This window comes from Rhyacophila brunnea, unplaced genomic scaffold (assembly GCF_057557595.1).
Source record: "Rhyacophila brunnea isolate RB1 unplaced genomic scaffold, BYU_Rbru_1.0 scaffold_3, whole genome shotgun sequence".
Taxonomy (NCBI): Eukaryota; Metazoa; Arthropoda; class Insecta; order Trichoptera; family Rhyacophilidae; genus Rhyacophila; species Rhyacophila brunnea.
This window is the reverse complement of record NW_028232965.1, coordinates 47,087,670-47,115,443: the sequence shown is the minus strand read 5'-3', so window position 1 is coordinate 47,115,443 and position 27,774 is coordinate 47,087,670. Positions and strand designations below refer to the sequence as shown.

At 33.0% G+C, this 27,774-nt stretch overlaps 1 protein-coding gene across 1 annotated transcript in view; it reads left to right on the top strand.

Annotated features, from left to right (window-relative positions):
• Nucleotides 1-3,987: 3,987 nt before the first annotated feature.
• LOC147068451 (uncharacterized) overlaps nucleotides 3,988-27,774 on the top strand; it is a 343,294-nt gene continuing 319,507 nt past the window's right edge. The window contains exons 1-3 of the mRNA XM_085952989.1: nucleotides 3,988-3,992; nucleotides 4,510-4,553; nucleotides 4,832-5,027. Of these exons, the coding sequence (XP_085809115.1) occupies nucleotides 3,988-3,992; nucleotides 4,510-4,553; nucleotides 4,832-5,027 (245 nt within the window). The remainder of the gene's footprint in view (nucleotides 3,993-4,509; nucleotides 4,554-4,831; nucleotides 5,028-27,774) is intronic.

The window sequence follows — 27,774 nt, the reverse complement described above, 5'->3', positions numbered from 1 at the left end:
CTGTTTCTTCTAATACGTTACTATCTTTCACAAATGAGTTTGAGTGTACTTATTCCATTCAAGATAAATGATCTGTATTCTATCATAGTGCGAGAGAGATTTTTCCGATCTGTGTTCGCAGACTGAGGTAATTTATTACAACAAAGGTTAGATGTGGCGCTCTCCACTTTATTATTTGCTAAAAACATATCTTATTCTTGTAATATCAAAACCATATATGTGATATTTCTCTATTAGGCATTTAAATCTAAATAAATAAAGGTACTATGTTTTATTTGAAATAGTTCGTTTTTAAATTTATTCAGTTTCTTTATCGTTAATTATATTTTGTGGATCGGTGTGGAGTTATGATTTTTTTTTAAATATTCATAACCATGTACTTGCTTTTTCGTACAAGGTAGTTGTTAGTAATTTTGACCAGTCACAAACATCCAGGGTTTGAAAAAATCACATAAATGTATTGTGTCCTCACCGGGTCGAACCCAGAACTCTCGGATAGAAGGCCAGCGCCTTACGTACTGTACCACGAGAGCCACCATGAATTATTATTTATAGATCGAACAACGTTTCGTGAAGCAGACATAATATATAATATTATGTGCAATGCCATAGTACAATCATGTCACCATCATCATCATCGTTCGTGGTGTAATAGCCTGGGATGGTCCCTGGCTTCATCAAGTCATATATCCTACGTAATCCTCCTCCAATCCGAGATTTCAATCGCAGCGAGAACCTCATCCGTTAGACAAATACTGTGATACAGTGGTACCCAAGGGATAGAAGATCTCAGGTGAGTGTACGTGGCAGCGAAGAACTAGGGACCGAGAAGAGCGGAGAGTGATATGAGAGGCCTTCGTACAGTCGTGGATCGACACCGGCTGATGATAATTTTTTTATTGTGAAAATACCAAGGTTAGTTTGTATTATAGAGAGTTAACGGATTTCGACTTGAAGATCTTTATTTTCAAAAAAAAAAATGATTCTTCAGTGAAATAATAGAAAAATATTTATGACGGTGAAGGATCCGTGAGAACCAAGCAGTTTCAGCAAAATCCTGACATACGAATAGTTTTCAAATTGATATTATTTATTTAATACTTAATTGTTTATACATTGTTCACAGGCCGTCGGCAGTTTTGAATAATGCTGAATCAGTGAGAAACGCCGAAAATAATAGATATTATTTATCATATATAATTTTCTTAAATACAAATTTAACACAACGCGGCTTAAGCGTTCGAATATCACGCCGTGGGTCCCAGGTCCGAATCCTGGGTCTGGCAAGTACACATATTATTTTCCAATTTGTGTGTGAGTCAGGGTATGGACCTAATAGGTTGAGCAAGTGGCTGACATCCATTTATGGTAAAAAACAAAATCTCTTAATATAAACCTCTACTCTGTAGAGGCCCATATGATCCTATTATGGACATGGTCGAAAAAAAAATGACAACTAGCAAATAAGCACATTTTACCTCAGCAATATTTATTATGTTAAAAATGCATTTTCTCATCGAGACCCAAGACTGTCAATGAATCAAATTTTAAGCTTCAGTCATGAAAAGTCATATTAAAAATAACTTTCGAATATATTATTATTACCTATATTAATAAACAATATGACTCTGGTGAGTTAGTACTATATAATACATGTCATACGAGAATAAACGTACTATGAATGATTACTCTGCTCTAAAAGTCCAGTATGTAATTTTATATTATTTTATTATAAATGGAAATCTAAAATAGTTACATGGTTTTCTAATAAAGCAATCGACGGCAGCCTCTAAGGATGGTCGCGTTAGATTCCGAATTCCTAGAGGTTATATATTTTTTTCGTAACGCCTGGCTTGTTGATATGGGTTAAAAGGGAGAGATTTTACGACTACTTCGACTGAATAAGGGCAAGCTTTCGAGGGAATTTTTTTGAAAGTCTATAATTTTTTCGCCGCTTGATGGATGAATATGATAGATTTTTCTTTATACTGTTAAGATAATATTATTTTTATTTATTTCACAAAAATTAAGAATGTAGAATTATTCTACACTGGAAATACACAACTTGGAAAATCTCAAAAAAGTATACCTACTTATAATATCAGACTAATAAAATCTAGGGGCGGCAGGTTATATGAAAGTATGGTGAAGCAGGCTGGTATGGTGAAAAAGTATGGTGAGGCGGGCTGGTAATCAATTTGCGGCAAAATTTCCACGATAACATTATATTATATGGGTACGTTATAATGACCAAAGGAAATCCTCCGTGATGCCCTGCATTTTTTTTTATCCCGTCGCTATTTTTCGTAAGTTATCGGCTATTGTTGGCCTGCTTCATTCAGTTGTATGAGAAAGCCGATTCCTTGCCTCTCTTTTTATTCAATACCTCTATAAATAAAATAGTGAAAGATGCAGTGGTGGGTTTAGAGACTTAGAGGCCATCCATGAACTGAAACCGTATGCGGTTTAGATCCGTGTGCCATACTAAACTTATGATTTTCGTTCATGAAAATATATTTTCACTAAAATTGTAAGTGTAAGTGTATGGTATAAGATAAACGGATACGATCAGATGCTTATAATATACTTTGTGGAAATATATTTCCATGACAAGAAAATATAAGCTTAGTATTGCCCAAGATTCATACTGATATTGACGCCTCCACGATAAAAATAATTAACGTACTAGTAAAAATAACAATGTACCTATCTACACCCTATCTAATTATTATTGAATATGAGTGATGATACATAATAATATTAGTGGTTTATTTTTTTTAATGAACAAGACGTATGTATTTGTTTATGTGTATATATTATCGGTACTCGGGATATTTGTTGTGGGGATTTTGTTTTTATTTCAGTAATATTTATACTCAATTTGTGAATGGTTGGTTTGAACTATCTCGATTAAAATACTATTAATCAGTATAAACACTAGTAACAGTTTAAAAAAAAGGTTAAAAAAATATTAATTTCAGTTAACTATACCGATCTCGGTTGTTTATTACATGGTGTGGAATGAACACTACATATTATTCGGTTTTATTTTAATTAATAAAATATTTCCCATCAATACTTGACAGTTAATTATAAAATGCACGACATATTACTCATAAAAAAACGTACAACTTACTTAAATACTTCACGAATAATGCGATCTCAATGGTATACGGTCATCTTTTTCCGATACAATATCTCACAGTGAACTGTAATTATGCCAAACTGCAACGGAAACGATTTTTCTTAACTTTTGAGTCTAGGAGAGGTAATATTATAGTATTCGGCTAACAAAGTACCCAGGCTCCAGAACCAGATACAATAGGCTCTTCCAAATTATATTTTTTCTTGATATTAATTAAATTATAACAGTAAACATTAAAGGTTTATGAAAACGGATATACATATAACTTAAACGAGGCAAAGAATGTTTTTCTTCGGGTTGCAACTAAGTCGGTTAATACTGGTGAATGAATTATTATAGGAGACAAGCGGAAACCTGTGTCCTGAAGTGTTTAACAGAAGCGCTGAGAGAGTAAGTCCAGGGTGGTGTTTCCAATAGGCACGTACACAAAAAACGTGAAGCGTTAAGTAGCTAAAATACAACCACATTATATTATAGCATATTATGATTTTGCGTACATTATTTTTGTGTGTTGTAGGTATAAACGAAGTAATTATTTTCATGCAGAACATAAACAGCTGTTTGTCTTTTACATTAGAAATACTTATGAATAGGAGAGGTAATAATATATAAAAAATATAGCTTTAAAAAAATAAAATAAAATATAGCCAAATTCTTAATAATATACTGCTTGTTATGTAATAGTTAGGGTTGCATACACTCTTATGATTGTGACGAAAAGTTTTTCTTCAGTGACACGAGTTTTGTAAGAATGTCATAGAGATGCAACGTGCGTTTGTTTGTTTTCCGGATATTTTTTGGCAGAGATGGAAGACGTGCTTTTATCTTATTATTTTTCATAGATGGCGTAGGAAAAAGAAATATTATATCAATGCATATTGTAAATGGATAGATGTAATATAAATATTATATACAGAGCGGTAGGATAATAATTAGTCATTTATAAAGTCATATATATTTATTAGCAGTGCGACAACACAGAGTATGGCCTGTTTTAGGTACTCCAAAAAGTTTCCCATTTGTCTTCATGCGAGTCCGGAAACTTGTACGTATGCAGTTCGCCGTGACACACTTCACCGTGAAATGTTGTATCGGAAATATATGGCCGTATACTAAAGATCGTCCAACCACTTTGGGTTGTATACAACTGACATAAAATTCATGTCTTAATAAAACACGGTTCTTATCAGTTTATACTTTACAGAAATCCTGCAGCAAACCAATTTTGAAAATAGCTGATATACTGGATTATTTGTTTGGTTAGGTTTTCATTCTTGAATTCATGAATTTTGCCAAAATCACCTATGAAAATTGCATTATTAATGTTCATATTGAATCGAATAAAATTGGGTATGGTCGATAAGTCATAACAAAGAATCTAACACACATATTTTTATAAAATACACGTGTATATAAATATTTTCGTAAAATTATCGAGCGCTCCGGTTCGTAAAATTGTCCATTTCGAGTGCTTATTAATTGAAGACGACATAAAGAATGTTTTATTTCAGGATTTCGGCACTCCGGATTTTAGCCTTTAAGATTTTGGCCACTCGGAATTAATTTAGGATTTTATTCGGCACCCCAAGCATTCATAATATATCATTGAAAGTTCCATCTATAAAACGAGTCAATTCATGGATTAAATAAACTGATTTCTTTTCTTCGTTTGATTTCCAGGATCAGCGGTGGCGATGATTGGCGCGAACTTGCGATTCGGATCCGGATCCACAGCGAACGCCTCGCTGAATGCCACTCGCCTCTTCCATTGCCATCCCGGTGGCAACACAGAAGCGGCAGTTCTCTTTGCGCTGGGAACCCTTGGCATGGCGGCCAATCTTGCTCTGATGTGTGTCATACTCAGCAAACGTCAGCTCAGAAGGTACGTGATATCTAATATGTTCACCAAAACCGTTTTTCCATTGAGATTGATCCTATATTATACGTTGTTAATACGGAGGGTTTTAACTTGTTTGTTAGTTTAGTTACCTACTTATTCAATTACGAAATTTGGAATTACTGTCAAGTGTTGCTACGGATGAATCAGGTAAAGCCACGTAAGTCGTAAATATAACATCACAAGTGAGCATTTTTTTTTAAAACTAGCAATTTTGCATCAATATAACTAAATTAAATTTTAAGGTTTTATAATGCCATTCGATGTACAAAGGTATTTCATTATAATTCAAAAAAAAAATCAAAAAATTCATTAACAGGTCATAAAATCGAATAACATGCATTCCTTTCAAAGTTCGTTTGAATTTAAACTAAAAAAAAAATACATTTACTTAAAAAATCAAGGCTTTAACATTTAAATAAGAATTTGTACAAATTAACGCTATTATTTTAGAACAGGGTATTTTGAGTTGTTTCCCTATAGAACTATGGTATCGATTAATATCAATAAGCAAACTAATCATATGTCACCAACATGTCATTAGTTTTTTTTACTTATGCAATATTATATAATATCAATTTTTTACGGTTTAAAATTTAAATTCTAGTTGATATAAGTTTTGCACCCGGGATTCCACCATTTAGCATATTTATGCATAATGCTCATTCACCTATGGCAAATGGAATAGTACAGCATTTGAATAAATTTGAATCCAAATTTCATCAAGCACACCATCATCCGACAGTACCTATAAGCTTAAAAGTTACTACTTTTACCAACAATTTGATTATTAAAAATGCTAACAAATGGTTTGAAAATTTAATTGTCTCATAATCTATAAAATTATTATTACTATGTTTTCTAAAAAAAAAAAAAAATCGAGGTAAATGAGTAATGTCATTTCTGCAAAACTTATGTAGGTAAGTCAAGTACCATAATATTATATTATAGAGTGTAGCGGCGAGACATTGAAAAGAGACCCATTGACTGGACATCGCAAGTGCTATGTAGACGGATTAGGATTTAACTCTATGTTAACTCCGTAATTTTTAGCTTTCACAGTCTTACAGCAAGTCATATTAGGCTGATTAGCTCTGACACTTTTGATTATACAGTCTTCTATTTTGAAATTAAGCACCTTACACTATCGAGATTCATTTCTGGTGGTAAGTGTGGTTTCTTCTAGTTGTCAAATGTGATACCTACCTGAACTGAATGAATTTTTTGGCAAGTTCATCTGGTTATTTGGTCGAACGAGCCATCTTATCTTGTAAATCTGCTTTCGTGTATCGTTTGAAGTATTCTCAGTCATTGTTGATTAATCTCTGTGAACTCTGAAAAATACCGTACCGAAAGTGTTTCTATTTTTATAAATAAAAAAGATACTATAAGTGTAAATTTTCCATTACATTTATGATGACGTGGTATCAAATCATTTCTTTCTAATCTATTGTTTGTGGATTGTCATCGTGTCTTCTTTTTTCTTTCCTCCATGTCTCGGCTTGTTACAAAAGTTTTTCTCAAAAAAACATAAATACCTAAAACAATAATAAACAAACGTGAAAGTTTCAAGCAATATATAACTTATTTATCCTTTCCACGTACCACGCATTTTAAAAGTAAAAACTAAAGGTAAAATTTTCGTAAGGACGTAATAAGTTTTACACATTAATTAAGAAAATGTAATTAATTAGCAAAAAAAAACTTATTTTAATGACAGTAAAAACAAACTCGTTAAAATAAAACAGGGAAAGGGTCAAACTTTGCGTCATTAATGCCTCTCGCCTTTTCAGTTTGGTAGAATATTTAATTTCGCATCAAAAAATATCCAACGGAAATTCATTAGTGATATTTTATTCTAGTTTCAAAATAACATTGTTTTCTGTGTATACAATAAATTGAATAGAATATCTTATAATTATATGAATAAAATTTTCTCTCGGAAATTTCATCTTTTGTTCTATTCAATTATACAATTACATATTCATGACACGGGGCGAGATATATTTTTCTTTACAGCAGAGCATTATTTTTTAATAATTATTATGAAAGGTTATTTTTATTTCAATACTATTTTTTCCGTCTTCCCATTATGAAATAATTTTTTGTGAGCCAGAACCAGCCAAATTCGTTAAATTGTGGTGAAATAATTCACATTATTTACATCATACAATTGTAAATTATTTCTTAAATCAAAACGAAGTATTTTTGCCAACAAGCCAACTAGCATATTTTAATAATTCATTTCATAAAATTTTACGCACGAGCAGTGGAATTTTCAAAATATTGTATACTTGCTTCTGTCCACGTAGCCTGTGTTGTTTTAGAGAATTGCCATACTTATTCAAATTTCTCATATACCTACTGTTACTAAAATAATCTTATATACAATTTACTTGAACCTACAAAATTGCACATATTCGTACGAAAACGTGTTTTTTTAAGATGTCCGATCCTAATAAATCATACGAGTCTCCACAAAGTGAATATTAAGTGCAAGTACGTACTTACCTAATTTATTTATTTACGAGACATGAATACTTTGTTTACTTATGTGATTTTTGTCATTTTTTTTGGGAAAATAATTTTGACCATGCCCGATCCTAATAAGATCATAAAATGGGCCTCACAGAGTGAAGGATTGTATTAACAGCCTATTGTTTTTATAAGACATGGATGTCAGCCACTTGCCCAACTTATTAGGTCCATACTCTGACTCAAACACAAATTGAAAAACAATTATGTGTATTTGCCAGACCCAGGTTCGAATTTGGGACCCTCGAAGTTATAAGCCGACGCTTAAGATGCTCGGCCATCGTAGGCGTGTTTATACTCGGGAGGTAATAATTACAATTCAAATTGTATAATTAAAAATATTTGCTATGAATAAACAAAGAATTCAATACCTTAAAGAACTTAACTTACACATAATAGCACATATATATTTAAACATTTAAACGACAGTGGTATTTATAAATTAGCATGCAAAAACTGCGACCGGGATTATATCGGGAAAATCCAAAGAGCCTATGAGTACAATATTACGGTTAATTAACATATGCGGTAGGTGGCTAAAGACAATTTCTTAGAATTATCAAATCACCGAATTGAAAATAGCTACAACTTTGTTAACGACAATAATTTCAAAATCTTTTATTCCACAAAGAGAGTAGGTTTACCAAAAATATTTTTTTAGAAAAGATAGAAATAAATAAAAATGTTAATAACAATTACACATTAAAATAAAATTTAAACCGTAATTAACGCCGACTTTAATATTACGTTCACATCCTCTACACAAAAACATTTTTACCAACTATCTCTTTTTCACAATATGACATAGCTTCTTTTATAACCCTACAATACAGTACTAACTATAAATATAATAATATTGTAGTGTAAAACGTATATTTCAGAACACATATTTTGATAAAACTAACCATGTAAGCAAAAAACGTGTTAAAAACAATCTTCATTAGTGGCGAATAAAAATTTGAGAAGCTCGATATATAAATTCTTAAGAATTACCACCAAGTAAATGCTGAATCTCATGAAAATGTATAATATAAAAGAAAATATACAATTTGTAGTTGTAAAAACACGTCTATCTGGACACAAAACTTGGATTTTTGATACTTCCATTTCTTCCTTCATTCTTGTCTCAAAAAAAAAATGCCCAAGTCAGAGTGTCAATTACATATATACATGGGTACTTAATTAATATGCCACGTCTGTAATGTTTCATTACGAACCAACCTATACGAAGTCGCCTATGTATTACCTATACCTATTATAAAATATTCATATACTATGCTTGAAGTGATGACGATGAGAAGAGTTGATTTAATTAATTCTATATGTCAGAGGGTCAGTTATATACATACATATGTACCTAATTAATATACCATGCCTGTAATGTTTAATTAAGTATATGATGTCGCGTATACTGTCTTATGAGAAAATAAATATATAATTAAACATTATATAAGCTAGCTAGAGTGTCAGTTACGTATATAAGAACCTAATTAAACTATCATGTCTGTAAAGTTTAATTGTACCATGGAGAATATATTTTGAAAACTCATGACTATTACTTCAACTCAAGAATCCACAGTGGCAATAAAACACTGAACCGTGAAAACTGGCATTTCTACAGTTGATTAAATTCAAACTCGGACCTTTTCTCTCTCGCCAAATGCTTTTTAAAGCCACTGTCAAAAAATGGCATATGAAATATTCCGACCATTTTTAGCTGTCAGAATTCATCGCGCTTCTGGGACCGAAGGCTGGACGCCCTAGTTGTATTTTTTTCCCGCAAAAATACTAAATATAATCCTGTGGGGAACTTAACACAGCGTTCCTGTAACAAAATGACAACACCAATACAATACAGAATTGTGTATTCTATATTGTTATATTGCACACGTCGAGATTTTTAAGTTAAACGGGCGTAAACAACATTTTGGCAAATATAGATAGATATTCCTGGAGCTATTGTGTGAAATAATCATCCTAAGTGTCTCAAAAATGCGTCAGAAAATTTAGAACTATTTTTGGTGGAGTAGGTAATAGGTTAATAATGAAATTCTTAATTCAAATTGTTCTCATGCAGAGTTGAAAATAGTAACTTACGTTCTTTTGGCAGACAACTCGTTTATTTTTGTAGTATTGATAACAGTGTTACAACTAAAATAGCCACCGACTCAAAAATGCGTCAGAAAATTTAGAACTATTTTTGGTGGAGTAGGTAATAGGTAAATAATGAAATTCTTATTTAAAATTGTTCTCATGCAGAGTTGAAAATAGTTACTTACGTCTTTTTGGCAGACAACTCGTTTATTTTTGATAACGGTGTTACAACTAAAATAGCCACCGATCTTTTTAAATCCTTTAAAATTATTGTATTTTGGCGTATTTAGCGGAAAAATATACTATACCTTATGATACCAATCAACGTAATAATGCCTAAACCGTAAAAAGGGGATATAGTCCAGGCACTAACCTTTTGGTGGCCAAACTGCTAGTTGTCTGAAACGCTACAGTTGGCGCCCGGGTCACTCACTCGCACAGTTGGTTTGATTATTGTTATTTTTATCACTGTCGCGACGAGCCACCCTATACTTGTTTCTGTTACTTAATTGTTTATTATTTTATAATTGAGTTACGGTGGTGTATGTGTTAGCTTATTGTCGATCGAATTGTAACTGAATACTTTGTAAAAGTGCCTGGGAGACATAATGATTGGGTAGGTATAATATGATGGAATGTTTTATGGGAGTTTTGTAATAATATTGGCGCAAATATAATATATCACCGGCATCGAAAGATGTTTTCGATTCCCATATTGAGGAACTGAAATGAAACAAAAAGAAATTACCGAGTTGTTACTAGTAATATAACTCGTGTGTAACAATAGTTCTAACTTTTAAATGAGACGATCGTAGAACGCTAGACTGGGACGCTCAACAAAACAAAGAATTCCATGAATCATGTCATAGTGAAGAGAGCACCGTTTGTTGACTCTGTAGTAGGAAGGATAGAAGTTGGTAGTCGGGAAGTAACTCTTGAAACCCCCTAACCCAGGGGTCGGCAAACTCTTGGACCAAAAGAGCCAAATATGAGTATAGCAACGGTTAATTTTTTTTTCGAGAGCCATACATATATTTTTATAAATATGATTTATTTCAGTGAATGTTATTGTTTATTTATCAAGTGAAGAAGATTTTGCGAATAAAACTAACGCACATATAAGTTTTTTTATTGTTGACATTATAAATATATTTTTTACAGAAAATGAGTTACATACAATTTTCACGCATTCCTTAAAACTAATGTGAACAATGACCTTCCTTGCATTTCTTTGGAGAGTGTCTGTATGTTTGGTATGTAACTTGTAGTTTTCAATTTTAGGCGTGACTCCAAATTTTCATCGGTTATTTAGCTTCTCTAAATGCTATTTATATTGTTCATCGTAATATTTACCTTATTATGTAGATCTTTTAGTATTCCTTGTTAGTGTTTTAGCTGTGTTGTGAAATTAAATTGCATTTTTCTCTCTCCAAATCCTCAATTTTGGTGGCAAGACCTACAAATTTGGAGCTACATAACTCTTTTTTTGTTAAATCCACAAAAGTGCTCGTGTCAATAAGAAATGGAGAAAAATTTAATTTGTCGACTATTGCAATGGGCTGATTTAAAACGACAACAATCATACCTTTTTTGTAAAAAATGTGAATTGGGAATTCGGCAAAGAGCCGCACGCCAATACCCAAAGAGCCACATGTGGCTCGCGAGCCGCGGTTTGCCGATCCCTGCCCTAACCTAATTGGTCAACTTTTTTTCGCGCCAAATTACGCATACCTAGTATGTTACTTCATGTTTTATGTCTTTATATCTCATGTGAAAAGCAAAATATTCTTAATATTTAATTATCAGCATTAGTGATGAGGTAAGGGATGGAGTGAGATGGGGTAGGTAGGTTCCAATGAGTAGAAAGATTTGTGCGTGATAAAGTAGTCCCAGTTTATTTCCCTTAACCATCAAAAATATACAATCGATTACACTAATATACTACAATTAAAAATTATGTAGAGGTATTGCGAGAAAAATTACCGATCGTGGATGCGACTGTAAGGTAGAACGGCGTTAGTACTTGTGTTATTTTGATCATCCCCACCTTTGGTTTTTATAGTGAATTGAGACAAAGGAAACGCCAAGTTTGGCTTGAGATGAATGACCGGTGAGTGCAATGCATGATTCTTTTGTAAATTATAAACAATTGAATTTAATTTGAACAATTATGCAGTTTCAATAATTGAGTAAGATTGATTTTCATACAAAAAACTTTTGTGCATATCATAGCAAACTTACATAGCATTATTTCTTAATTTGCGATATTATTGATTCATTAAATTATTATTTTATTTTGCTAAATTAGCTTTCTGTTGAAATTTGATTGACTCACATAAATCGCTTGTTTTGTAATTTTAACGATTTTATGTTGCAAGATACATTGTATTTTTAAATTAATGGTTTCCTGCCAAGTCATGCTGGATAGGGTATTAAAACAAACTTAAGATGCTAACTTAAAGGAACACTCAATCTGAAGATCCATGTAGCACCCACAGTGGTTTTAAGTAAGTGAAAACACACCCTCTCACATATACCCTTCCATCAGTGGCAAAGAGTGGAGGTAGGCTGTGAAGAGCCGACATAATTAGTGCACACTAAACTTTGTCAGTCAAATGTATTTGTTTTCTTCGAGACCCTTGAATACAATTTACAGATGCTGTTTGTTAGTTTTTAAAATTCAATTAAACCCAGCCTAAACCAAATCATAATAGTTTAGGTATGCTATGGGTATGACAGAAAATGAGTGTATACTATTTATGTCGAATCTTAATAGCCTACCGCCACCCTTCGCCACTGCCTTCCATATCACTTACTATTTTGTATTTTTCGTGGTTGTAAAAATATAGTGCGGTTGGCAATACTGAATACATGCCATATTTTTTCTAGAATTACTATGTGATACTCATCTGCGAAGTTTATTAGCGTTATATATATTCTATGGTTGGTATGTAATACATATAAATACAAAACGCAGTGTAGCACAGATGTTGCCTCACTTCAGTTACGATCTACGCGCGCTGCTTAGAATATTAACGACCGATAACGGCCGTTTTTCCGCGCTTTCCCACAATACAATGAACGAGAAAAATGTCATTATTCGTAACATTTTCACGCATGGGCTTTTGAACATTAAATTATTATACTATTGAGGAAATGTTCTCGCATATTCCGAATTGTTATTCAGTGATGGCTATTCATTTGGTAGTAATTTTGAAGGTTATGAAGTTGTGTTGATGAGCTTTTTTGACTAGTTAATACCCATATCTATATTTTTGTTACATTGATGTAAAGCTGTTGAGGAAAACCTTCTCTAGAAAACAAATTTTAAATATATTAAAATTTGACTGTAAATAACTAGTTAAATCAGTGATGTCCCGTGGGGGTAGGCAGATTGAGCGTCGTTTGTGGGCGGCAATCACTCGAAGGGCGGCAAATCAAGGAGAATCATTTGGTATAATATATAGAAATAGGCACTAGAAACTTAGCAATAACGAAAATATCTTTCCACTAAAAAATGAGCTCAGTGGTTGGCACCAAAATGTATTAATTAACATAAAATGTTTAACAGTTGTCAGGTGTATCTTTTAAGGACCTCAGACTCAGAATGGTGATTTGTGTAAGTGTCTAACTTAGTTATATTATATGTATGCCCTTTTTATATCTAAATTTAATTTTGTATGTTTTAGTGGTATTATTTTGTTGGTAATGTATACATACAACACATTTTTTTCACCATGAACACATTCAGATATTGGAGTCATGAAAGTATGGTCTATGGAAAAATTGTCTAGGGACGTCACTGAGTTAAACTAACAGTTAAGTTAACTGAATGTAAGTTTATATTACAGATTGATTTGAATCAAATATCATACTATTATCGACCGCATCTATTATTACCCAATTTTAAAAGCAGATTTATTAAACCATGTCAAATCCTAAGAATATCATATAGGCCTCCACAGAGTAAAGGTTGTATCTAAATTATTGGTACTATTATAAAACCAATCTTGCTTACAAATTATCAGTTGGATCGACTCTGCAGAACCTTATATCTTTACAGTGTTCTTTTGCCTCTTTCAAATTAAGTTGCTCCAAAATCCACGATTAAATTGTTATATTGCCTGTCTTCTCTATAGATCTACTTTCTTATGTTTTTCTGTATTTTTATCGATTTTTCTTATGATAACTATTAAAGTGTTTTTCTTTCTTTTTTAACGATTTTCAGTAACTCTCCAATTATATTCTTTGCACTTAATATTTGACCTAATTTAATTTGATTTATTATGCTTTCTGTGTCAGCTGTTCTTGAGACTATTTAATATTATTGTATTCTATATTATAATAATTATAATTATTTTCTGTGATTGATCCTGTTGACCGACGTTTTTACACGAAATGGATGTTAGCTACTAATTGCTGAACCTATTAAGTCCATACTCCTGGCCACGACGTGGTCTAAATAAAATGTAGTGAATTCCTTAATAATTACTATTCCATGTGTAGATATTGCCAAGATAAAGTGTGAAACATATTTTCTTATATATTATACATGTTACCGTTATATTAATTATTACGTACATCAATCATTTTTACTTCTTGCCCAGAACCACTTTAGCTTTTATAGTGCGCCGTACTCACTTTTTACTTAAGCACCGTTATAACACAAATTATATTAAGTAAAAGAAAATACGATCTAAAACATTCATCACGACATCACGTAGGTATACCAATTAATACTAAGTACACAAATGTTAAAAGAAATGAGCAAGAGGACATCTTTATACATAAATCCAGTTCTAATCATGAACATAAAATCATGGAGCGAGAGATAAGAACAGCGCATGAATTAAATGGTAGGCTTTCGATTTCTTTCGCTCTCTTACTCTTACCCCAAACTCACGCTGCTTAGAGTTTGTCCAGGTGGCGCGTGTCTCGTCGCGATACGCCGCAAGTGCATGCGGACAGCTCAATGAGGTCACCTGTACCCCGACCACGCACGAGAAGTGACACGCGGCGAATACATGTGGACGGCTTAATGAGGTCACATGTACCTGGAATGCGCGCGATTTGGACAATGCCTTAGGATCTGTTTGGATCTTCAGTAACGAAGAAAGCCAAAATAATAAATGGAGAGTTAAGTAAAGATGCCAAATGGTGCATACAGAATAACAACGAGCGAGTTTGCCCAGTAGATAAATAAGAGGAACGGCCAACGACGAGGAAGAAGGAAAAAAATAAAATATTAAGAGCATACACTAAGAAAGAAAGACAAACTCTATCACAAGGACTTCGAACTCTAAAGCTACCAAATAAAGCACATATTATTATTTTTGACTTTGAAGTAACATTATAACATAAATAAAACAAAATATCATTCTTTTGAAAGATATATTTACTTATATAAAATAATTACAAGATAAAAAGAACTTTTTATATACCAAGTTTTTAAATTTTCTGTTGAATCATATAAACTTGACAATAATTATTCTATGTATTAATAATTTAGGACAAATAAGGCAATTGTCAACAAATCATTTTTTTGGTATTTTGCAACAAACAAATATAGAATAGGTACTGAAATGTCACTTTGATTTCCATAGTAACGCACGTATATATTAGTAATTTAGTTGCTAGGACCACCCCCTTAGCAACCAAATAATAGTGGATTGGATTACGGATTTCTTCCGAAATAACTTTTCATACAAAACAGAATTAACTGAAAATTAATTCAATTCTACTTAAAGATGGCTAAAAGTATTAAAAGAATGCATTGGCTATCGTGTTCTGATATATTCTAAAAGTTTCAAATGTCTAGCTAGTCGGAAAGTTAGTTAAAAATCGATTGTGAGATTTGTACTGGATAAACAACCACCGGACAAACAAGAATACGAGCTAAGAAAATCGTGGTAAAAAATGACGAAATATCGAAGAAAATATGAAAACGCTAATAGATACTATTGCCTTTTTATGGAATTGTGGCAAGTCAGGATGTAATAATTTGAATAACTGTTTCCATATTCTGTCGCTATATACATTACCTCGTCCCGACTTGCAACGCAACGCTTCGCCCAGCTTAGATGCATTTGATTGGAAATATGCATAAAAGCTAAATTTCAAAATCATGACTTAAAAACTCTCTACTTGCACTCGAAAAGAAAACATTCCGTTGAATATGATTGTTCTAAACACAATAATATCGATAAGAAACTGTGATTTATTAGACAGAACGTTTGGTGGCAGTTACCGGTTGGTATAAAGAATTAATTAAATTATCGTGTTTACTTACATGACATTTCACGGTCTTTACGCGAGGGTCAAGGACGGTTTGGCGCCGGGACAACTGGACGCCACGCATTTCGAAAATAAATAGACGTTAGGTACTTATACGTAATTAAAAAAAAAATGTAATATTATTATATTATAATATAATAGTTGGTGAGAATTTAAATATCCACTCGTAAATAATGATTTAATCGTGCATATGTTTAAGTTCCGACGAAAAAAGAGTTTTTTTTATTTTTATATAAAGCCTTAGGCATGGTAATTCTCAACCCGCATTAAAAAAAACATTATGTTAAGAGTAAAATGAATTAAAACTACTAAGTAGTAGATAGAAACTGATTAAAATTCATCGTCTACGTTCTGTTTACGTGTCGACGACAGTGCGGTGTCCAATTGTTCTGGCGTCCAGTTGTCCCATTCCCTTACGTGACGTTGCATTTTTTTGAATGCCTTAAAATTGTCTTTAATCGAAATCAAGTCTGCCTAGCGAAGCATGTAGAAAAAATAACTGATGCGAACAGTTTCCTATAGACAAAATTCTATCTCAAGAAAATCCCAAAGGATGCGATCAGCTAATGCAGGATGAGTGATTGTAATAGTATTACATTATTCTCAGACTGGTTTTCTTTAGAAAAATATTTTTTTCAGTTTCTGTAAAATACATAATAATATGTATGTATATTGCGTCACGCCTTACTAAGGAAATCAATTTATGTTAACTTTTCTGTCTTCCTCAATCGCGTTAGTTTCATGGATGCGGCCCCCACAGGGGGGGGGGGGGGGGCTGACAGGGCTCTAGCCTGGGGGCCCGGGCTTAAAAGGGGCCCGGCGTGGTGATTTGACCAGTTAAGTAAGATAACCATACACCACAGATTTGCTGTAATATGGAAAAAAGTCGCCTGCAGCGTTATTTTACAAAGAATAGTACCATTTAAAATGACTGTGCGATACAATTAAGTGTAATATTATGATGATTGATATAATTAAATGGCGATTTAAGTGTAAAATTTTATTTTATAGTTATTTTTAGTGTATTTCCTGACTAATGAGTAATGACAATGACTATTTTTCCATTATGATGAAGGTTTGCAAGTTACTTGACTACAACAAAAGAGGGTCATGATCAGTGCTTCATAATTTATTATGATGCCAAGTGCCGACAACTCATTAATTATTCTAGATTTATTTAAAAATACAAAGTATCGCTAAAAATATACGAAATACCCCTAATTTTACCTCGTGGAACCTTGGGGTTCCACGCAATACCAGTTGGGAAACACTATTGTAGAACATCACACTGCCCTTAACCTTAGCGATAGGTAGAGGGCCCTTCAAACATCTTGGCCTGGTGGCCCGCTTAGGGATGTGGGGCCATGCCCGTGATACACTCGATTAAAACCAAGTGTGATGCATGCTGGGTTAGTTTAGACTTTAGAGGGTCTATATTTGTGTTGTCATTATTCATCTTTATCGAACGAAAAATATTTGGCCGAAGACACTGAGGGGTTACAAATTAAATAACCTCATTGTCTTATCTTTCATCCTCAAAAACAAATACCCAATAATTACTCATTCGTTCTGAAAATGATATGTTTTGATCTTTTTTATCTCTTTCTCTCACTAATGTGGGGCAGACCAAATTAGCACGAGCTTACGTGGGTCTCTATGTTTGTGTTATAAAATCTATATCACTTAGTCGATGAGAGTTATTAATTCTATCTTTCCGATTTCTTCTATGTGAGTCTTTCAATATTTTGATTAAAATGTCGTCCTTCGTTAATATTGGAATTATATTATTCAACTGAAAAAAATATTAGATTATACTTTGGTAAAGAAAACAAGAGATATATATAATATACGTTATGACAGCTTTACCACATATAATATTGATAGTAATAACATTATTGTTTGATTTGAAGAGCAGAGTCAAATAAAAGTGTGCGAAATATATTTCAGAAATCACATCTCGGTTCCTCGCTTCATTTAATATTATTTTTCCAATAAAAATATTATACGACCGCAGGATGTCGTGCAAGTTATATGGGAACCGCTGTCCTAGACATATTTCTTGTATTGGACGGGTCAATCTGATATATTGACCAGCTCTACATACGTATATTATGTAGTATATTTATATACATACGCTCCGTCTATTCATCATGATTTACTGACCATCACGTGAGCCATAAATAACGAAGAAACCATCAGGGAAAAGGGTATTTTCCGATAATAATGAATCTAAAATATTTATAAAATCAACAGTATTGCACTTTCATCATGATATAACATAATTTTCGGTCATAATGCACCATCAATTATTTATTGTCCCTAACCAGAGTTTTTTTGAAAAACAAAGGAGCCGGAACTTCTTGCCAACCTACTAAAGAAAATTATATTCAAATATCACTTAAAATTTAAGGCAACTTTTCCAATGCCACGAAGCGCATAAAAAAATAAATAAACAACTAAAGTTGTAAAAAATAAAATTGTAAAAACATCATATGAATACGTGTATTAATTAAGGCTCTAAGTACCAAAAAGTAGTATTGCCTGTAGATACAAAATACCGAGTCATTGCAGTAAAATTTCATGAAGCAGACCTTTTGAAAAATGTGGTTTTACAGTGTGAAGCAATCACGACAGCTTCTATAATTTTAGGTATTAGGAACTCGCAAGTGTCAACACACCATCGTCAGCCATTTTATATTGAATGAAGTTGACCACTGTAGTGCTATTTACATCATTATAAATAAAACAGGCCAACGGACTTACAACGTCGACAGGTTTAAATATTTTGCTATATTTTTTTAACTTGCTTGAGGCACTTAGACCATAGCTGAAGTTATTGGCGTTAGTATGTAGAACACTTTTCTATAAAAATGTCAGTTTTTTTGTTTTTGGTACTTAGAGCCTTTATTAATACACGTATTCATATATGTATTTGAATAAAAGTATATAGTGATTTCCATGGCCCCCGCATTCTTAAATGGGCTCCCAGCCCAGGATCCTTGGCGGGGCCCCTACCTATCACTAAGGTTAAAGGTAGTTTGACGCTCTGTAGTAGGAGCGTTTTTTAAATGGTGTTCGAGGTAAAATTAAGGGTATTCAGTGTATCAACAAACATTAACCAAAAAATGCAATTGTACAACTACATATTTTAAAATGTTAATACGCTTGAAGGAAATTGGCGCAGCAGGCGATATTTTTATGGTTAAAACAAATTTGATCCCCCAGGCTAGAGACCTGTCAGCCGCTCTTTGTGGGGGGCCATGGTGATTTCCGAAGTTCAGTCCAATTTTCGCCTGGAAAATCGTCTTGATTCCTTTTCTTAGTGTTAGAGTCTATGGTTGAATGTCTTCCACTGAGTAACCACCGATCAACGTATTTTGAAGGATCGAAAAGTGTCAAAGGTGGTCCGACAATTTTGAACAAAAGTGCCGAAACCGTTTTGGTCTTCAACGAAGTTCGTATTGGGGTAATAATTAGATTCATTTGCGAAAATTCGCGTTCACATTCACTTGAAGAGATTGTAATAGAATTCAATGCACATATAAAACGCGATAGTTTTTCAGGATATGTCTTTTCATATGAGATGATTCAGGAAAATTAACTTGTACTATGTAAGCGCGAACATTGTTTTGTCAAATTGTTTTTGAAAAATACCGTGAAAAAAGGTGCCGGAACGCCGTTCCACCGCGTTACATGACAAAAAAGCCCTGTACCTAACTAATGTAATATATCATATAATAGTATTATCAACCGAGTTGATCCACCGCTGAATGAGGGCTTTCCCAAGTTTCCTCAACCCTTCTTAAGTTTTATTTATTCGTTGCCACTGGGATAAATTAAACTTTCAAACTATTTGTATTTGAGTCAGTAGTTTGACGGCAATAATCGTAATGCTGTGATTGATTAGGAACATATAAATTACAGCTCACAAATCGTTTCTGCCTATAAACTGAGATGTGTTATCTAGTGACGTCCCGTGGGGGTAGGCAGATTGAGCGTCGCTTGAGGGCGGCAGTTACTCGATGGGCGGCAAATCGAGGAGAATCATTTGGTATATTTATAAATGGCTACCTAAACTTAAGTAAGAACGACAATATTTTTCCATTAAAAAAATCAGCTCACTGGTTGGAAACAAAATGTACAAACTGCATAATGGTAGTAACGTAAAGTGTCAGAAATATCAACCAAAAATAGGACCTCAAACTCTGGTGATTTAAATAAGCTATAACTTATAATATTATTAATTCGCTTTTTATATCTAAATTTAATTTTATATGTTTTAGTGGTAGGTATATATTTTGTATATATTTTTTAGAATATAAAAAGTATAAAAAATGGGGTGGCATTTTGGTCCTGCCTAGGGGCGGCATTTTGTCTCGGGACGTCACTGGTGTCATCTGTACGTAAGCCAGACTTAGAAAAGAAATGAATGTTAACCGCTTTTGAGTATTATTCGCATTGTCATTCCTTCGGTAGTTGATGCAAAGCTGAAGTAATTTTGAAATTATTTGTAAATTTTTCCTAGGTTTTTACAAAATTATCTTTTTTTTTCTATAAATAATATCCATATGTACGAAAACGATAATAACTAAAATTTGACGTGTACCGGACGTCGGTTACAATTATATTAGTAATGTTATTTACCACGCTTAACTATAACTGGAGGAATTTGGCATGAATCATAGACGGATCGACACCTTAAAGGCCTTGAGTGACTTCATCTGGAAAATAAAAGATGTGAATCTTACTCGGTATATATATTTTTAAAGATTTTTTTAATATGTGTATTTCTGAAATTTTTCAAAAATATATTTTTGCTAATCTTACAGTATGTACTCGCGCGGTAAGAGAACATCTTGTTCCCATTTGACCCAAGAGGTTTTCTACATTATGTATGTTTCTGAGGTTTTTGCAATATACGAATTTTAAATACAAATATTTGACCCAGGTTTTCGTCGAAGTAAATATTGGAATAAAAACATATTTATTAATGTCATTACTGCAATTTTAGGTAAATCGGTACATAGTTGCTTCTCGTGGGTAACATATCGTTGAATAAAGGATAAAATCAGTATTTTAGTAAGTGAAACACAACGCAGCTGTCAAATCTAATTCTCGAAAAGCTTCAAACAATATGAACAAGATTGATACCGAAACTTTTGCCGGTGAAAGCTTTCAACTTTATTTGATTTGCGTATAAAATTCAGAGCACGAATTTATCTATAACAGTAATATCAGAATACTTAATCATATTATATATACAATGATAATTTCTATTTTTAAACATTTTAATATATATTATCACAAATACAATGATTAAGGTGTCATTTAGTTATATATTATGTAATCATCTAAAAAGACGTACTCTTATTTACGTAACTTGACAGAATATATAAATGATCATTTAAAAAAATATACTAAACATACGTATAAACGTACAAATTTGTACTTCCTTTGACAAGTAGCTTAACTTAACTTAACAACTTAAGACATTTTAAGTCCCGCATACTATCTCGCCGAACTAAAAGCATTCTTTACAAGACCAGTGCTCACCTACACATCGGAAACCTGGACATTAACTCTGCGAAATAAACGAGCCCTGAACATCTTTGAAAGAAAAATTCTCCGCCGTATATATGGACCGATCAGGGATGGCACCAATTAGAGGAGAGGATATAATGCTGAGCTCTACGGGCTGTATGAAGATTGCAGCGCATTAACGATAGGACGTAGAAGAAGAGGGAGGTCAAAGATTCGCTGGTTGGATGGAGCTGCCAGTGACTGCTGTATTCTGGGGGTACCAAATTGGAAAGCGGCCATACTGGATAGGGACAGGTGGAGGGAGCTGTTGGAGGAGGCCAGGACCCACACTGGGTTGTCACGCATCTGATGATGATGATATTTGACAAGTAGCTAGGAAGTAAGAAATGCGTATTTTTTCTAACATGTATATTTTATTTACCACTACAACATGCTATGAGGTCAAATGGCAGTAGTGTATTTAGTATACGAAAAGAAATAATTACAAATATCCAGACTTTGAGAAAATCACATAAATAGATTGTGATCTCACTGAGATCGTACTTACTCAAGCAATATCTATAAGCGAACGGCAAACTATACGGGTAGGTGGTAGGTATGTTTCATTTATTGAAATGAATTATAGGATTACTTCTTAACTTTGACAAATATTTAATAATCCGTATTTTTTTCAACACGTATGTAATTTTTAATACTACAACATGCCATGAGGCCCATTGGTAATAGTGTATTTTAGTATTAGAATATAAATAATCACAAATACCAAGGTTTTTTGACAACCACATCAAATAGATTGTGATCTCACCCAGAATCGAACTCGGAGCCTAGGGAACTAGTGTTGATCCGTCGGTTTTTAGTTTAAAAAAAATCAGTTGTTTGTTTTCCCTAAGTGTAGGGGTGCTGATTGGGTAGGCGATGTTGTGTTAAACCAAATTATTTATTTGGGCTTTATTTAAATGGATGTTATTTTATAATTTCATAATAAAATAGAGCTTCCATACCTCACTCGTTAGACTCCTCACTGTTTTTACTGTATTATTTATATTATATATATTCTTTTTTATTTGTTTTTTTGATTTTAGAAAAATCTAATTAAATAAGTATAATGTAATTAAGGTAATAAAATAATGATTTTGTGAAGTCCATAATGTGTTAATCTAATTCAATTAAAAAAATGTGCTGTGAAAATGATGTACCTATATTAATTAATACACTGTATTGGCGGCACATTGCCATGGCAAGAAAATAACACATTGTGGACGGAACTAATTCGGAATTAATGCAATCATGAATGTTTAATAATTATTATTATAATGAGCTTTTGTCTCATCAGTTGGTAATATTGAATTAATACTCTTCGATATTATAGTGATAAACGTTGCATATGCGTTCAAATATATTGACATATTGAACATACATAATTTGAAAAAAAAATAGTTTATTAGCATTTATTAATACACTTTAATAATAATTGTATAGTAGCTAATATAAATATTTGTATACCTAATTGATATTAAAAAAATCTATTTTCTAAGTAGCTGGAGAGTTTATATATGAAAACAAAACTGTAATGAAATGGTCCCTACTAAGGTTAATAACGAAATTGGCTACACGTATTTTTTTATTGTAGATTTATATTTTGAAATGAAAATTCGGTAGATGTGTTGATAGTCTTCAGATTGTAGTTTTAATTTTTAATGTTGTCTATTATTCATTGAACAATATATAAAAGTATTATTATATTTATATTTGTAGCGATATTTACAATTGTTATCTGAGATTTATTTTCCAGGTCATTTAGATAAAAATGCCTTTTATTAGTATCACAAGTGACACAGTTTTTGCTTTTTTCTGAAGACATTAAAAAAAATGTATAATACCCTAATTAAACTCAAAAATTACTTAATTTTAAGCCAAAGACGTTAATATACACATTTTTTATTAAAATAACACAGTATTTGCACCTCTTTTCAAGATAATAAAAAAATTCAATGATTGATAATTTTTATTTAGATGGAAAGTCATGCAAAGTTGCAAATAAAAGTGTGCAGGTAATTAATTATAAAACAAAATGTTAATAAGGCTATCATTTTGTAGAAGTACTAGGCATGTAAAATTCACATTGATTTAACCGTTCTAAGAACGTTCTGGAATCTATCAAGCATAACCGGATAATTTTATTTATATACACACAAGATTTTTCCGAAAATTATAAACAACGCACTGTGATTTTAAACACAATTATTAATTTGTCCACTAATTGTCACATCATCATCACATCAGGCGCGAGGAACTCCCGTCAAATTGTGGATTCGCTGGACGAGCCCTGGCTTTACACTTTCACGTAAATATAGAGTATGTCTGGACCAAATCTGGTATGAACATTCCAAGTGTGCTTATATGATGCATAAATGGGGCTTAAAATAGTCACGACTGTGCGAGGATGGTGAGATGCAGACCACGGAGCACATCGTAGAGTCATATAACATGCATGTCTTCCCCGGAGGAGTTTCAGCCATACACCAAGCCAAACCGAAAGTTATTGTATGGAAGCCTTGTCGGTTTCAATGTGACCTTTTGTATTATTATATTAGTTCTGTGATTTTGTATTCTAATGACATTCTTTTTGAGCAAATAATACTTGTCAGAGAGTGTAATTTATAATTTGAAACAATCTAATCATCGTTTAAGCCAATTAAATAATAATTCACAAGATTTCAGAATGAAACATCCTAATTATTGAACAAACATCATTTTGAAAACACTTATGTTATAACCAATAAAAAAAAATCTTTTTATTGGCTATTTCCCGCAGGAATCGAACCTGCATCTCTCGGATTTCGCGCCCACGCACATAGACCACTATGCTAAAAGTACCATACTTAATTATGACAAATTTTAACTTATAATACTCTCATATAATACTAGTAGCTCAATTTAGAATGTGCTTCAGAGAGTATTATAAGGCCCATTAGCTAAAATTTGTGACATGGAGGCTCGATTTTGTCTCGTCTCGTCTCATGGAGACAAAACATGGAGGCTCTATTCCTGCCGGGGTTGTCTTACTTTTTTTTTAAAAGATTTTTTCTATTGGTTATAATAAGTGTTTTCAAAATTATGTATGTCCACTTAAATAAGTTACACGAGTGAATTTTTTCTTTTATTCGTTCTTGGATAATAAACTTATAAGTAAACAAGTAAAAAATATAGTAAAATTCCTCTGCAGCTGTTTTTGTTGATCAGCGATGGTTAAATTCATATTATAATAAATACCTAAGGTATTTTTACTTATATGCACTTCGTTATGGAAGATAATATTTACAGAGGCCGAAATTCTGTTTTCCGAAAGACGAAAAAATACTATTTCGTATTATTCGTTAGGGCGGTAAAGGCAACTAGATGAAGGGATTTCCCAAGTGGGTTAAGGCGCCCATCCCATAAACGGAGACGTGATCAGCCGAAAGTTCAAAACAGAAACAATATGAAGAGACAACTTTACTTTTCATTCTCATATAAGGCTCGTGTTTGTATGGATCAAAGTAATAATTTGGCACGTAATCAACACAAAATTATATTTGTTTTGGTTGATTTGTTTGCTCGAAAGCGCTAATTAGTACCCTCGCTCGAACTATATTATAATGTTATAATTTATAACACCTCTGTTTATTATGGAAATATGATTTAGTTTGTAAAGGTCTTGAGAGAGATTATTATAATATTTTAAATTCAGAATTATATTTAGACATTGTTGAAAACAATGTAAACATGGCTAAAAATAAACGTAATAATATTCACAATTCATAGTTTAAGACGGCTCAGAGCAACCGTATACTGAGCTTCGAAAACAGATGTTTGCGACGAATACTGGGTGTGCGGTGGTATGACTTTAGGAGCAACGAGGAGATAAGAGAACGCACCAAGCAACTTCTCATCACACTGAAAGTGAAGAGGCGACGTTGGACCTGGCTCGGCCACGTGCTGCGGATGCCAGAAGAGAACTTCAACCTGGCTTGCCTGTTCTTCAAGCCGACCGGATTCCGGCGTCCTGGAAGGCCGCTAAATGCAATCTACAGAGTGTATACGGCGGAGCTACGGGATGCTGGTTTGACCTGGAACGAAGCAAGAAGACTGGCGAGCAACAGGGATTCTTGGAGGCGCCACGTGGTGTCCATATGCTCCAGTGAAGGGGCGGATATGGCAAAAGAAGACGAAGAGTAGTTTACAATATGGTAGAGAGTATAGTTTCTTTTCATGGGTTATACCTTCAGAATAAAATACGTGTGAATTGATTTAAATTAAGTACACAATTTTTTTGAATCTTCTGATAATATTTTCTTCTTCTGCCATTTCCTGCAGAAGACGGTCACCAGCAAGGCGATCTCTGTTATATCGACCACTCTCTAGAATAGTTTGATGAAGTTGAATTCAAACCAATCACGAAGCTGGTTGATATTTATGTTGATAATTTTTATGGATATAAACATTTTAACAGTGTTAATTATTATCAAGAAAAAATATGCTTTTAAATTAAAATTAAATTGATACATACGTAGATTTTCATTAGTATATATTATTTACAGTAATCATCTGACTCGAATCTACTGGATTCGCGCCAAAGTGCTTTACCAATTGAGGGTTTAGTTGAATATGCTATAATACCTAACCAATAAAGTATAATGATAATAAATTAGACTAACAAAATGTGTAAGTACTGTTTATATCTGATATCCACAGCCTATGTCTACTCTTCATCACTGCTATACATATAGATTTATTAAACATACACAACTTAAAAACACGTAAGATATACCTATTAGAAAAAAATTCCTTTTGAAAAAGTTACAATACCCGTATAATTTTTTTTTAAAGAATTTAAATCTGTATAACCACTGGCATCGCATCAATGTGCTTTATCCAATTAAGCCACGGGCATTCTATTTAATTACGATAATTTTAACTGGTAGTTTCTACGTGAAATGGTTATCAAAATGCATTATCGTAATAGATTTCTTCTTTTCTTGATGTTTAGGGCTCATTGCAAAGGCCATTCTTATACTTCTTCCACGGCGTTACATCCCGGGGTGGGATTTGGCCTCCTCCATAACCGCTCTTCACTCACTCTCTCGTCACACTTCTCCAGTTACAGGGTCCTCCTATATGAAGCCAGTTCTCTTCTACGGCGTCAGCCCGTCTCTTTCTTGGACGGCCTCTGGGTCTCTTCCGTTGGGGTAGCCACTTTGTCATGATCCTTGGTGCTCTAACTTCAAGCATTCTCTTCACATGTCCCTCCCATCGTAGTCTTTGGGACTTATAGTATCTATGATTGTTTGTTGTTCAATCAGCTCTTCCAACTCATGCAAAGGCCATTATCAAGAGATATATGTTATGATGAAGTATAGTGTATGTATGTGTATGCATGCAAACGCTGTTCTAAGAATGCCAAAAGGAGTCCGATTAGCTAAGAGCTCACATTGCTCAAAGTAATGTGTCAATCGTAGAGGAAAGATGAAATAAGTACACGCGTTGGAAAGCCAATAATCTATAACGATAAAAAATAACAGTGAAAGTCTCATTATATAACAACATTATATTATAATAAATTACATTATAATGTATAGCATGTTACATTCTCAAATCGTGTGAATTATTCGTTAAATAAAATAAATGCTTTGTATAGAGTTACATATCTGTTGTATTTTAAAATTAATACCGATGTATTTTTGGTTGCGGTGCATAAGGTAATACAGTGGAACCCGATATACCGTTCTCGCATAAATCGTTTTCCCGCACGTATCGTTAATTTTTTGAAAGTCCCGCCAAACACCCATAAGAACAATGTTAAATAATCCCGCATTAACCGTTCCCCGATTTATCGTTTTCCTCGATCTATCGTCTAAATAATATGGTTCCGTCACAAATATTATCCCGATCGACCGTTTTTGATGAATATTTTTCATTTGGCTTTCGTAGAATTGTTTACGATACATACAAACCTTTAGTCGCACCTTTTACCGGCTTACCTCGCATCACGATTTTTTATAAGTCGCAACTAAAATGAAGAAAACTAGAACTCTAGCTGAGAAACTGAAAATAATTCAAGACGTCGAAAAAAATCCAGGAGGTTTTAAAACGAGTTTTTTTTTCTATATATATCCCGCATTTATCGTTTTTGGGGTCCCTTGAAAACTGTAGAATCGGGGTTTCACTGTACTTCATAATCAGTTATTAAAATTATAGTATCCGTCATCCGGTAGGTAATACCTATGCC